The sequence below is a fragment of the Puntigrus tetrazona genome, chromosome 22, assembly GCF_018831695.1.
Source record: "Puntigrus tetrazona isolate hp1 chromosome 22, ASM1883169v1, whole genome shotgun sequence".
Classification (NCBI taxonomy): domain Eukaryota; kingdom Metazoa; phylum Chordata; class Actinopteri; order Cypriniformes; family Cyprinidae; genus Puntigrus; species Puntigrus tetrazona.
In genome coordinates this window covers 581,629-594,128 of record NC_056720.1, presented here as the reverse complement: position 1 = coordinate 594,128, position 12,500 = coordinate 581,629, and the positions used below count along the sequence as shown (strand labels likewise).

The window sequence follows — 12,500 nt, the reverse complement described above, 5'->3', positions numbered from 1 at the left end:
TTCTACTGACGCTCGGTCCTGCGCTGAGCCCCGCTGGTGAACAGAACCGACGGAACGTCCCGAGAGAACCCGAGAGAACCCGCGGCACACTCCAGCCGGACCATCTCGTTCTTTCACTCTGACGGACAGGACGCGTCACCCTTTGGTTTTCTCTTGCATTTATTTCAGCGTTATTTAAAGACGGGACTTGATACCTGTAGATGTTTTTGTTTTTTTTTGATTTTGTAAATGAAAAGATGACTCTATAATTGTACCTGAAGCAGCCCAGAGTGCCTGAAGTGATTCTTGTAAATATCGCGCTATAAATGAATGAATGAATGAATAAAGCGTGGAGGAATCAGTCCTTGTTTGTTCTGTACTGAATAGTGTGACATTTGACCTAGAACTACTCTTCACTGCTGGGAAGGGTGCTTGGGAAATGTACAAGTGTCACTCACTTAGAAATGTTTCCAGCTGTTCGTCGTCTTGAAACGGTTAAAGCCGTCAGGAAAAGGGACGTTATTTCCTCTTTGAGGATGAAAACTGATTCAAAATCATAAAACAGCTCTTCAAATCAATTCTGTGCTTGGTTGTGACGGGAAACACAAGGTTTTAAAAATAAATGAAACGGTAAACAATAAAGCACATGAGAAATGAGGGTGTCGTCGTAAACTCAGGATCTGTTACTGTTTCGTGTTTTACAGCAGTCCACGCTGTTTAAATCAATAAAGAGTGTGTGTATGTGTGGGGGGTCCGTCACTATAAGATAAAGGAGTGGGCGGGTCTTTACCGAAGCCCCGCCCCTCCCGCGAAGACCCACCCACTCCTTTATCTTCTAGTGACGGACTGATGACGTCAGATGATTGGAGTTAGGACAGAGCTTTCACAGGCAGGTGATTGGTCACATCCTGATGACACAAACACAAAATAAGAGTCTTATTAAAGCTTTAGATTTTCCATCAATAAAGATTATTTATTAATAAAGATTTGACGGTGATCCGGTTCTAATGTGTTTCTCTTACTACAACATTCCTGTAATAAAGCCATGTTTTCCTGTAGATATGTGTGTGAATATTAAACCTCGAGATCATATGATATCAGCAATCACACCTCAGTGTTTTTAGTATTTTGATATCAGTGAATAAATAAAATATACTATATACCTTGAAATCATTGTAAAAGAAAAGTAAAATCTAGGTAAATTACTCTTTAATGAGCAGATTTAATCTTGCATAAGATACTAGTCCATGTGCTCAGATTATTTTTATTAATGAAACAATAAGTAAAAACAAGATGTGTTTATATAATACTGATTAAGCGTCCATGAGGATCGTTTCTATGTTCTGAGTCACGTGACTCGTGAGGTCAGAAAAACGTCTAGAGAACGTTGTAATAACGTTAAGGGAACGTAAGGTTAAAAATAACACTTCAGGCTCGTCCGTCCCTACAGCCTACAGGTGCTATCATTTATAAAACAAGTGCGTTTTAAATCCAATTATTTGAGAAAGAGAGCCGAGAGAGACGTGGGTGGGCGGGGTTTAGCGCGGACACGCCCCCTCGCCTGAGAACAGAGAGGACGCTTATTTTGATTTTTGATGCTTTATTTATTTACTTCTATTAGCGTTCAGATGTGTCTGTGCATCTTTCTGTGGTGGAGCACACATTTAATATCGACTTTACGCGGACTTTAACATTAGTTTAACGCGCTGTGAGCTAACAGGAACCTTACCGAATTAATAATCACTTTAATGATATTTGTTCACGTTAAATATACAAATTATACACAATAGGTGTAATGCAGCATCATTTGCAATTTACATTACGAAAATGGTATCACATGAAAAGCGTAATAACCAAGTTTTGATTAATATTTACATAACCAGAGTTTTGCCGCCAATCCCGTTTACGTTCACCGCTGTAACTAGTAGCGTCGTGTTTTAGTTTCAGAAGACACGACTTCACAAACGACTTGACAAACGATGGAAATAGCGAAAACCAATCAGAATCCAGCTCGCGCTTTCAAGGCGGCGGGCGACGGAACCGCAGCGCGCGCTTACAATAAACGGAACGGTTCGCGTGAACGCGTCAAAGCGTCGAACAGAAACCAAGCAAAGAAACGAGCGCGACAGCCGCGATGCAAAGCGTGGCGTTCCCGCGGCGTTCCCGCGCGCGTCTGATATTCCAGATGAGCGTGACGCACGAGCTCCTAATTAAGCTAATGGACCGATCTGAGATCTGATACACTCCCGCGCTCCGTCAGATCACTTACACGACGCGTCGACGCGCGAGCCGCAGGTGAGGCATCTGATGCGCCGAGGAAGATGACGCGGGCTCGCTGCGCGTGAGGAAGAGGATGCTCGCGCTCCGCGGATGAAGATGCTGCTCGTGGTGTCTGGAGCGGTTCTGGCGCTGGTAAGAAGATCTGTGTGAGGATTGATTCTGCTGAGGAATTACGTAACTCCCCGTGTCTCTCTCTGGCGCGCGCGCGCGGGCCGCAGCCGAACTTTACTGCTAATGAAGTGTGTTTTTCTGCGGAGAGGCATGCTGGGATGCGGTGTTGAGCGCTGATCGCCGGGAAATGGCAGTAGTTGTGCTGTTTTCCAGGCCGTCGTCTGTATGTCCGACATGAACGCGCTGCTGGACCGATTTCACAACTTCATCCTACCGCGCATGCGCGGGCCGGAGCGCGTGTGCCACTGCACCTGCGGCAGGTGAGACGCGCCTCCATCCATTCACCGTCCTGTGAACACGACATGCTCTCCAGTGCTTTCAGGTGTTCTCTCACGTGCCACGAATGCGTTGGTTTGCAGAACGTTCCCGTAACATGATTCTAACGTTCAAGAAGGTTCTTTTAGGGTTGTAGAACATTATCATCTAACATTCCCAGAACGTAGTGACGCAATCCAATGTTAGCCTGAGAAAGTTAGGTTTTGGTTTTAATAACGTTACCATAATGTTGTTTTAACGTTCCCTAACCTCTCGTCAGCTGCTGTTTAATTAATGAAAGTTATGCCGAGCGCAGCTGAATGTCGTGATCGGAGTCTGTGGCCCCCGCAGGCACGCTGTGGAGTACGTGATCCCGTACGAGGGCCCCGTGGGCTCCGTGGGCGCCTCGGGGGCCGGCAGCGTGAGCAAGCAGGAGCTGGACCTGGTTCTGGGGCTCCTGATGGGCTTCTGCATCAGCTGGGTTCTGCTGTGGCTGGACGCGGCGCTGGGCTCCTGGAGGTCCGGCAGACACCACGGTCAGACACTGCAGTGAACCGTAAACCTATCTACAAAATGAATTTCTGCTTAGTAGTTACTGCTAAGAACTGATTAGCGCTGATTTTGCGTGTGTGTGTGTGGCAGGCTCCGGCGGGTGTGTGTGGCGCTCGTGGCGCTGGGTGTCTCGTGTGTGTAGCCTGCGGGAGCTGCGCAGACGCCTGCAGACGCGCCGCTGGCCCGAGGACGCCTCCAGCAAACACCGGCTCTGCCACAACGGACGCCTCTGACCCGCTTCCCCTTCCTTTAACACCAAACACTGGAGTCCATCCACTGACCGCAAAACAGCCGCATTTAATATTCTGCTTTGAAATGAATCTTATGGTAAATACTACAGTGTTTCTGAACCGTACTATAGTCCAGTACTTGAAGTCATTCGTTGTGGTAACTCTGTAGTAAACTGCACTCAATTCATTTCTACACTACGGTTTACTGTAGTAAAAAATAAAGTACACTAGAGTATTCCCCGGCGCTCACTTTAGTAAATACTGAAGCATTTCTGTGGTAAATGTACTATAATATGGTTCAAAAACACTATTATTGGTTACACTAGTATTCTTCATGTTACGTTTTAAATGGAGATATTTGACTTATTACACGTATATTAGATATAAATGTTATATATATATATAATGTTTACACATTTTACAGCTTTCTTATTTTTTAAATTTTGAAACAGTTTGTAGATGTTGAACTTCTGTCTTCGAGATATATATATATATATATCTACACATGAAAGTGTTTGACTTCTCCTGAATTCGTGTATTTGAAATCTAGCTTGAAATGTAGTTTAAATAAAATTCTTACGATGATATGTCATAAGTGGGAAAAAAAACGACAATAAAAAACATTTAGTTTGAAAGCTGGGCACGCTGTGGACTTTAATCAGAATCAGACACGAACTCTCATCAAACTAAACCTCTCTTCTCCGAAACACACGAGCATCTCGGGATGACACGGAAGTGCTTCACCGCGGGACTTTTATTCTATCGCGGAAGCGTTCGCCCTGGCGCTCGGGCTTTTATTCTGCGGCCGGAAGCGGAAGCGTGGCGATGCGTCGATCGGCTGTGTTTCGGTGATGATGGCGGATAGTAACGATCAGTATGAGTCGGTTCTGTGCGTGAAGTCAGAGGTTCATGTTTACCGGATCCCGCCGAGAAGCTCCAACCGCGGATACCGGTGAGACTCGCGCCCGTCAGCTTAACTAGTTCAACTAGTTTAACCAGGAGTCACCCACGCGACGCCGATCATATGATTCTCCTGTCGCTCTTGAGTTCCTGCTTCACTAAACTCGATTTATTCGCGATTATTTGATCCAACCGCCCGGTTCCGTCATTGATCGGTCACGTGACCACACTGATAAAGTTTTGGCGCGCTTCAGATCAACTGTCAACTACACAAACAATAACCAGCAGCTCGTGAATATTAATGAGCGAAACATGAATATGACCGATGTTTACGGTAACCGTACACAAATAAACGGGTTTGTTGTCAGAATATATGGCTGTGTGTATTTATAATGATTATGTAAACACAGACATGTACAGCTGAGGTCAGATAGTTACATCATAATCCTAGAAGGGTTTATTATTACAAAATGTTTATTAAGTACTGACCTGAATAAGATATTTCGTATAAAAGATGCTTCCATACATGACGCAAAAGAAAATTACGTGTTTCAAGAGTTTACATCCCCTTTATTCTTAATACTGAGTTGTGTGTGTGTGTGTGTGTGTGTGTCTCTCTCTCTGTGTGTGTGTGTGTGTCTGTCTCTCTCTCTCTGTGTGTGTGTGTGTGTGTGTGTGTGTGTCTGTGTGTGTGTGTGTGTCTGTCTGTGTGTGTGTGTGTGTGTCTATGTGTGTGTGTGTGTGTCTGTCTGTGTGTGTGTGTCTGTGTGTCTGTCTCTCTCTCTCTGTGTGTGTGTCTGTCTGTCTCTCTCTGTGTGTGTGTGTGTGTGTGTGTGTGTGTGTGTGTGTGTGTGTGTGTGTGTGTGTGTGTGTGTGTGTGTTTTAGTGATACATGTTTCAACAGTTAAACTGTATGATGTTCTTCAGAGAAACCCTTCAGCTGTCTCAAACTCTTTGGTTTTCCAGTGTTTGTGTGTATTTGTATGATTTTAGACTAAACATGCATTAAGAGCCTGAGTATATTTAACTTTGTCTTCTGGGAAACACGTAACTATCTTCTGTATTCTCTGAAGGGCGGTTCTAAATCAAAAATATGACATTTATTTAGTCCAAATAAGAAAGTGAACATGTCCATTATTTTCAAAAGTTTTCACACCCCGGATCTTGTATGATTGTGTGTGTCTCTCTCTGTGTGTGTGTGTGTGTGTGTGTCTCAGGGCGGCGGACTGGAAGCTGGAGGAGCCGGCGTGGAGCGGACGCATGAAGATCACCGCCAAAGGAAAGATAGCCTTCATTAAACTAGAGGACAGAAACACTGGTGAGCTGTCACGTGTGTGTGTGTGTGTGTGTGTGTATGTGGTCTGACGTGTGTGTGTGTGTGTGTGTGTTCAGGAGAGCTCTTCGCTCAGGCTCCGGTGGATCAGTACCCAGGGATCGTGGTGGAGGCCGTGACCGACTCCAGCAGATACTTCGTCATCAGGATCGAAGACGGAAACGGTTCGGTTTATTTAGATTTATTGAATATATTTTATTAGTAGTAGTAGTGTTGTTTTCCAAATAGTATATTTGTTATATTAGTTCATAATTATGTGTTTATTATTCATTTATTTTCCTGCACTGCTGTAAGTTAATCCAGTGAAGACACTAGAACATATTCTGTGTTTAACTGAAACGAATTAGTGTTTAATTATAGATTGTTTTAATTTAAACCAGAATAATAAAAGACAGTACTTCTGTAGAATCCTTTTTTCCTAATTTCCTTACAGTGATTTACTAAAGTGTACATGATTAGTTCTTAACGAGGTTTCTGTGGGGGTTTCAGGACGCCACGCCTTCATCGGAATCGGTTTCGCAGACCGAGGAGATTCCTTCGATTTCAACGTGGCCCTACAGGATCATTTTAAGTAAGTGCTTGAGTTTGACCTATGACCCGCACGTCGAGGGTGTGTCTCCTGTGCTGATGTCATCGTCCCGTCGCAGGTGGGTCAAACAGGAAAGTGAACTGGCCAGACAGGAAGCGGCTCAGGTTTCTGAACCAAAGCTGGACCTGGGCTTCAAAGAGGGTCAGACCATCAAGATCAACATTGGGGTGAGATGAAGAACTGTATCAAAACATCATGTCTGAGTAGTAACACACACACACACACACTCACACACACAGACACACACACTCACACACACACACACACACAGACACACACACACACACACACACACACACACACACACACACACACACACACACACACACACACACACACACACACACACACACACAGACACACACACACACACACACACACACAGACACACACACACACACACACACACACACACACACACACACACACACACACACACACACACACACACACACACACACACACACACACACACACACACACACACACACACACACAGACACACACACACACACACACACAGACACACACACACACACACACACAGACACACAGGTGATGAGTTCTGTCTCTGTCTCTCAGAACATGAAGAAGAAGGACTCGGGCGGCGCAGGAGGGAAGTCGCGAGCGATGGGCGGGGCTTTGCTTCCTCCTCCACCCGGGGTCAAGTCCTCTGCTCTTGTTCCTCCGCCCACAGCACAGCAGACCACGCCCACAGCACATACCACGCCCACTGACCCGCCCAGCTCAGGTGAGAGATGAGCGCCTGTTTATTTATCAGTCCCTCTGAGTGGGTGTGGCTAATACAAACTCCTCCCTTTTAGGGATGCTACTGGACTTCGGAGACTCCGCCCACTCTGTGGCCCCGCCCTCTCAGGACCAGTGGGGTGATTTCACGGCTGCAGGCTCCGGGTCAGTATGAAGATTACGATTAATCACAGTTAATAGCATCCAAAATAGTTTTTAATTTAAGAAAAATGTTACGTTTACATACGAAATATATTTATGTCCGCATGTTTCTGCTAGATGCACACACACGCTTTATATGCCGGTAATTGTGTTGCCAGGTCAGCGCCGGACTCGCGGTCAGGATGGGTGCAGTTCTAGCGTCCAATAAGGGAAGCCGTGACTCACGAACGCCGTCTTCTATGCAATCCTGCGCCGCTGCATTCCAGCTGGTGTTGAGCTTCAAACACATTTCTCATCAGATGACCGTCGACAGTATCGTCTCTCGTTTACCTTTAAAGCTGAAGCGCCCGAAGCCCCGCCCCGACGGCTGGCCCCGCCCCCCACAGGAGGCAGAAGTGAACGGAATCCAACAACAGAGAGTTCTAGCGTTTACAGGAAGTTGATGAAGAGACTTCCTCACAGTGACTCGCGCACGCTTCAGCTTTAAAGCTCTCGGTGTCGGTTTAGTGCTTTAATGTTTAGGAATCGGCTCTCGGTAAGATTTCTTTCGTGTCTTTTAACGTTCCTCGTGTGTTTTATCCGCGTCTGACTGGATTGGAAGAGTTTGTTTTACGTGTTTGTAAGCAGATGATTTTTCACACTATATATTTTTAACTAACCCCAGACTTTATTTTTCCAGGTGATTACAGATTTATTCTTGATATTGTGATTAAAGTCTGAGTCTTTCCTTCAAGTGCCTTTATGAAACACCTGTAGAATGTACAAATGATGGTTTAAATATATATAGATATATATGAATAAACCTTTTCCTTGTATACAGTGTTTCGGTGAGTTTACGTTACGTCTACGCAAATGTGCTGTAGAGTAAAAAGTAAAGGTGTTTTTACCTCAATACTCTTTAGAGTTGAGGATAAAAACGTTTCATAGCTGCTTCCATATTTAAGTGCTCATTAGCATAAATAAATAAACATGAGCGCGTTTCCATGGCAGCGGTGTGTTGTAGGCGTGAATGAGAGCCGCTGATTTGTCAGGTGAGGTAAACATCAATCGAAATAAATATGTGCACAGATTAGAATTAATTCTCTGGATCGGTGATGATAATCTCTGAAGTGAGTCCGGTTTCTCCTGAAGGTCTTTTATAAGCGCGGGAAGTGTGTGTGACCCCGGAAAGAGTCCAGACTGAGCATCTCTCACACACACACTTCCACGCGGAGAATAAAGCCGATTTAATGCCGCTTCCCGGTAAGATCCCGCGGGATTTGCTCCCCGTTCGTCCGTGATTTGTGTTCAACGCGTTCGCGGACGAGCGAGTGAAACGTTAATAAACGCGACCGGTCGCTTGTCACGAGTGCACTGACGTTAAACGATGAATTCTGTCGTGAAGAGTCGAGATCTTCACGTTCTTCACGATCTTCATGTTCTTCATGATCTTCACGCAGCCGCGGGTTTCTGGGGGTTCGTCGTCGCGTGACGTGTGTTTAAAGATGTACGGACACGATAAGAAGTGGAAAGATTACCCAGGATATAAAAACACACACATTATGAGAGCACACGTGTTCACTGTCGAAAGGAAGGAGTTTGTTCTGCACTTCCTGTGAGATTTAAACTCTGTAACGTTCCCGAACGCGTTCACGCGCTTTTTTAAGACACGCTACAAACCTAAAAACCAGTTAAATATATATTAATCAGAATAACCGATACACGGTCTATTAAACACATAAACGTGGGTCTCTGTTTGACTGATAGCGTCTGCCTGGTCTGTGTTGATGGGGCTGTTGTCATGGTGACGGGGCACTTAGCACCTTTTCAGTGTGGTGGATTGATTATGACGTCATTAGTTGTTTAATTCAGCTTTCTTTTTATAAATTAGTTTATTGACGCTGTTTTAGTTTCTCTTTTGAAAGAGCCTGCGTTTTTAATCTCAGTCAATCTCTTTAAAACCTCCCCTCTCTCTCTCTGTCTCTCTCTCTCTCTCTCTCTCTCTCTCTCTCTCTCTCTCTCTCTCTCTCTCTCTCTCTCTCTCTCTCTCTCTCTCTCTCTCTCTCTCTCTCTCTCTCTCTCTCTCTCTCTCTCTCTCTCTCTCTCTCTCTCTCTCTCTCTCTCTCTCTCTCTCTCTCTCTCTCTCTCTCTCTCTCTCTCTCTCTCTCTCTCTCTCTCTCTCTCTCTCTCTCTCTCTCTCTCTCTCTCTGTCTCTCTCTCTCTCTCTCTCTCTCTCTCTCTCTCTCTCTCTCTCTCTCTCTCCTCTGTATCTGAGTCTCTCTCTCTCATTCCGTCTCTCTCAGTCTTTTCACGGGTCTGATCGGGACGGCTCGGAATAACCGGATTATTATCAGGATTCGTTTATGGAGTGGGTTTCCGTTGGTAAAGGCGCGAAACTCGAGTTGTTTATTTTAAATCTTTACGCGCGTTCTCTTTGATTCGAGTTCGTCATGAGCGAGTCGGAAAACCCGAGCGAGTCTAAACTCGAGGCGGTGATTCAGGTGCAGTTCATTTCTTTCATCCTCTATCCACTTCATTATTACAACAACACACAAAAAAACAGGCGTCGAAACCGCTTTCTACTAAAAACGGATCATAATTTAACTTCATAATATAATTGTTGCAAAGAAACGTGAACGATTACAGTGAATTTTACCTAAAATATTAACATAAAAGTATAATTTTTTTTCTTTCTATGAAACCTAATCCAAAAAATGTCCAAAACGTAGTTTTTTTGCGCTGTGTGCTTGAGTTTAATGTTGGTGTAATGTAGTTTCAGTAGTTGTGTTGTTTTATTTTGTCGCATTAGTGACTCCGCAGGTGTGTGTTCTGATCTGATCTAAATATACAGCAGATCACCACTGAGACCATCTGCTGCAGACACACACTGAGACATAATAGTGTGTGTGTGTGTGTGTGTGTGTGTGTGTCAGAGGCTGGAGGAGAGCGTCCTGTCCGAGGAGAAGCGGCTGACGGTTCGAGGGTCTTCTCCAGATGAACCTGTGTCTAGTTTACCGGCCCGTGTGCGAGAGATCGTCTCCAGGAGCCTGGGTGACGGCGGTGAGACTCCTTTAGTCCCTGAGCTCCACACGCCTGACGCTGATCTCTGTCTGATCTCTGTCTGATGTCTGTCTGTCAGCTGCAGGTATGTCGTCGGGTCTGTCTCTTCAGGACGAGAACCGGGTTCTTCAGGTAGAACTGAGTCGTGTGGAGGATCTTCTGGCTCACAGTCGAGCAGAACGAGATGAACTGGCCATCAAATACAGCGCCATCAGCGAGAGAGTGAGAAACACACACACACACACACACACACACTGACGAACATCTTATAATCTAGTTCTTCAAAAAGAACTTTACTTTCAGTCCCTAAAGAACCGTGCAGCAGCTCTAGATCAGAAGAGATGATTGATGGTCCGTCACACGTTTATTGTGAGGTGTGACACACACACACACACACACACACACACACACACACACACACACACACGCTCGGTCTTTTGTCTGGGTCTCGGCGAGGTTGACACATCTCCGTGGTAACGGCAAGTGGAATGTAGTGAAGTGGCATGTTGCCATGACGACTGTAAACAGTGAGGGTCGGTCTGGAAGGCTGTGATTTATTCAGACGTTCATCAATCTGTTTGTGAAATGTAAACAGGAAACGTTGACCTGTGATGTTGCCTGAGAGCCGAAGGAGACACGGCACGGTGTTCTTTCACACACAAGCAGCTCAGGATCTACTGTTTTATTCTAGCTTTTCTAACATAAGAAAAACAATGTTCTGTGTGCAGCTGGAGCAGGTGCTGCATCTGGAGACGGGTGAGGAGGGACGCGGCTCTCCGGAGTCTCGCAGTCTGGCGCAGCAGAACGTGGATCTGCGCAGACGCCTGGACGAGGAGCAGGCGGCGTATAAACGCAAGCTCACGGCCTATCAGGAGGGGCAGCAGAGACAAGCGCAGCTCGTGCAGAAACTACAGGCCAAGGTAACGCAAACACTGCGTCTAAAGCTCTCGCCGGCGCCTGGGTTCTCTCGGACAGAACCCGTCTGTTTGTGTTTGTGCAGGTCCTGCAGTACAAGAAGAAGTGTGCGGATCTGGAGCAGACGCTGCTGGAGAGATCCACCGTGAGTCCATCAGCAGCTAGCCTTCCTCTACAGACTAGCACAAGCGTCTCACTGTATTCCACACATGCTGATTAAAATAGTCATGGTTCCTTAGCTAACGTACGAGGCATTTCTCGGCGGATCAAGAAGGATCACGTGACTTTTACGTACGCCAAGCGCTGAAGACGTTTCCATTGCAGTTGTGCAAAACATTCCTTTTTCAAAAAACCAAAAAACCACCTCATGTGAGCGTAAAAAAACGTCTTTTTTGACGAAATTGTGCGTATTTCGCAGTTTGGGTTCGTGCAGTTTCGCATTCTCTGCCTGGCAGTAACTGATTACATGTGGATTACGTATTCAGATTACAAAAAATTAAGTACTTGTAATCCAATTAAAATATTCAGACTACGCTAATGATGTTTTATACCACATGTGGTATAATATTATCCTGTTTAAATCGATGTGATTTCATAACTTATCAATAAGTAGACTGATTATATTACCACAAATGTGTAACATAATAGATTACGCTACTAACTACTATTGTAGTCATGGGTAGCTAATCTTCGTGTGACTGTAGGGTCAGTGTGACGGCAGCAGTAACGGTCAGCGGCGGGACGAGGACGAGCCGAGCAGTGAGCTGGAGAGCGCCCTCATCCGGCTGGAGGAGGAACAGCAGAGGTGCTCACTCACTGAACTAGCGCTAAGCTCTTCATCTGCGGTCACTAGCGAGCGCTAAATCTGTTTGCGTGCGCAGGAGCAGCGGCCTGTCCGCCGTCAACGCTATGCTGCGGGAGCAGCTGGAGCAGGCCGGGCTGGCCAATGAGGCGCTGAGCCAGGACATCCGCAGACTCACGGCTGATTGGACCAAAGCCAGGGAGGAGCTGGAGCAGAGGGAGTCTGATTGGAGGAGAGAGGAGGAGGTGGGTGTGGCCGTCCCTAGCTGTGTGCTCATTACAGTTTCACGCAAAGATTTAGAGAATAAAGTGTTGCAAAATGATGCTGTTTGTTTTAACCGATGTTGTGCGACTAAATCATAATTTCTTCTGTTGCGATAAGTCATTGTGGTTATGTATATCATAGTATAATTAAATGTAGGAGGCACATGCGTGTATCTTTAGCTACTATTACATATTTGCACAAAACGTTAGCGCAATTTTTTTATTGTCAATAAGAAATATTGCGAAAAACCAATGTTATGCGACTAAAACATACTTTTTCCCC

At 45.5% G+C, this 12,500-nt stretch overlaps 4 protein-coding genes across 4 annotated transcripts in view; all 4 read left to right on the top strand.

The window, feature by feature from the left end:
• ssu72 (SSU72 homolog, RNA polymerase II CTD phosphatase) overlaps positions 1–340 on the top strand; it is a 4,818-nt gene extending 4,478 nt beyond the window's left edge. Inside the window, 1 exon segment of the mRNA XM_043223720.1 lies at positions 1–340. This exon segment is cut by the window's left edge and continues 93 nt beyond it. Within this exon segment, the coding sequence (XP_043079655.1) occupies positions 1–9 (9 nt within the window). The 3' untranslated portion in view covers positions 10–340.
• A 139-nt stretch (positions 341–479) lies between these two features.
• tmem240b (transmembrane protein 240b) lies at positions 480–4,102 on the top strand. The gene is made up of 4 exons (XM_043223729.1): positions 480–2,391; positions 2,584–2,690; positions 3,037–3,221; positions 3,328–4,102. The coding sequence occupies exons 1-4, from the start codon at positions 2,350–2,352 to the stop codon at positions 3,468–3,470; spliced, it is 477 nt and encodes a 158-aa protein (XP_043079664.1). The 5' UTR covers positions 480–2,349; the 3' UTR covers positions 3,471–4,102.
• A 160-nt stretch (positions 4,103–4,262) lies between these two features.
• Positions 4,263–8,013, top strand: necap2 (NECAP endocytosis associated 2). Its single transcript, XM_043223705.1, has 8 exons — positions 4,263–4,419; positions 5,585–5,685; positions 5,760–5,864; positions 6,190–6,271; positions 6,348–6,456; positions 6,872–7,040; positions 7,114–7,201; positions 7,357–8,013. The coding sequence occupies exons 1-8, from the start codon at positions 4,319–4,321 to the stop codon at positions 7,394–7,396; spliced, it is 795 nt and encodes a 264-aa protein (XP_043079640.1). The 5' UTR covers positions 4,263–4,318; the 3' UTR covers positions 7,397–8,013.
• A 1,454-nt stretch (positions 8,014–9,467) lies between these two features.
• The window catches only part of LOC122328013 (rootletin-like), an 18,783-nt gene continuing 15,750 nt past the window's right edge, over positions 9,468–12,500 (top strand). Inside the window, 7 exon segments of the mRNA XM_043223741.1 lie at positions 9,468–9,678; positions 10,111–10,237; positions 10,323–10,459; positions 10,966–11,157; positions 11,238–11,297; positions 11,857–11,957; positions 12,034–12,199. Coding sequence (XP_043079676.1) covers positions 9,628–9,678; positions 10,111–10,237; positions 10,323–10,459; positions 10,966–11,157; positions 11,238–11,297; positions 11,857–11,957; positions 12,034–12,199 — 834 coding nt within the window. The 5' untranslated portion in view covers positions 9,468–9,627.

Bases quoted from the DNA above. Each gene is read 5' to 3' on its own strand.
- necap2 (XM_043223705.1), top strand. From the start codon at position 4,319: ATGATGGCGGATAGTAACGATCAGTATGAGTCGGTTCTGTGCGTGAAG. The intron at 4,420-5,584 runs GTGAGACTCGCG...TGTGTGTCTCAG, and splicing joins AGCTCCAACCGCGGATACCG to GGCGGCGGACTGGAAGCTGG. The intron at 6,272-6,347 runs GTAAGTGCTTGA...GTCCCGTCGCAG, and splicing joins GCCCTACAGGATCATTTTAA to GTGGGTCAAACAGGAAAGTG.
- tmem240b (XM_043223729.1), top strand. From the start codon at position 2,350: ATGAAGATGCTGCTCGTGGTGTCTGGAGCGGTTCTGGCGCTG. The intron at 2,691-3,036 runs GTGAGACGCGCC...TGGCCCCCGCAG, and splicing joins TGCCACTGCACCTGCGGCAG to GCACGCTGTGGAGTACGTGA. The intron at 3,222-3,327 runs GTCAGACACTGC...TGTGTGTGGCAG, and splicing joins GAGGTCCGGCAGACACCACG to GCTCCGGCGGGTGTGTGTGG.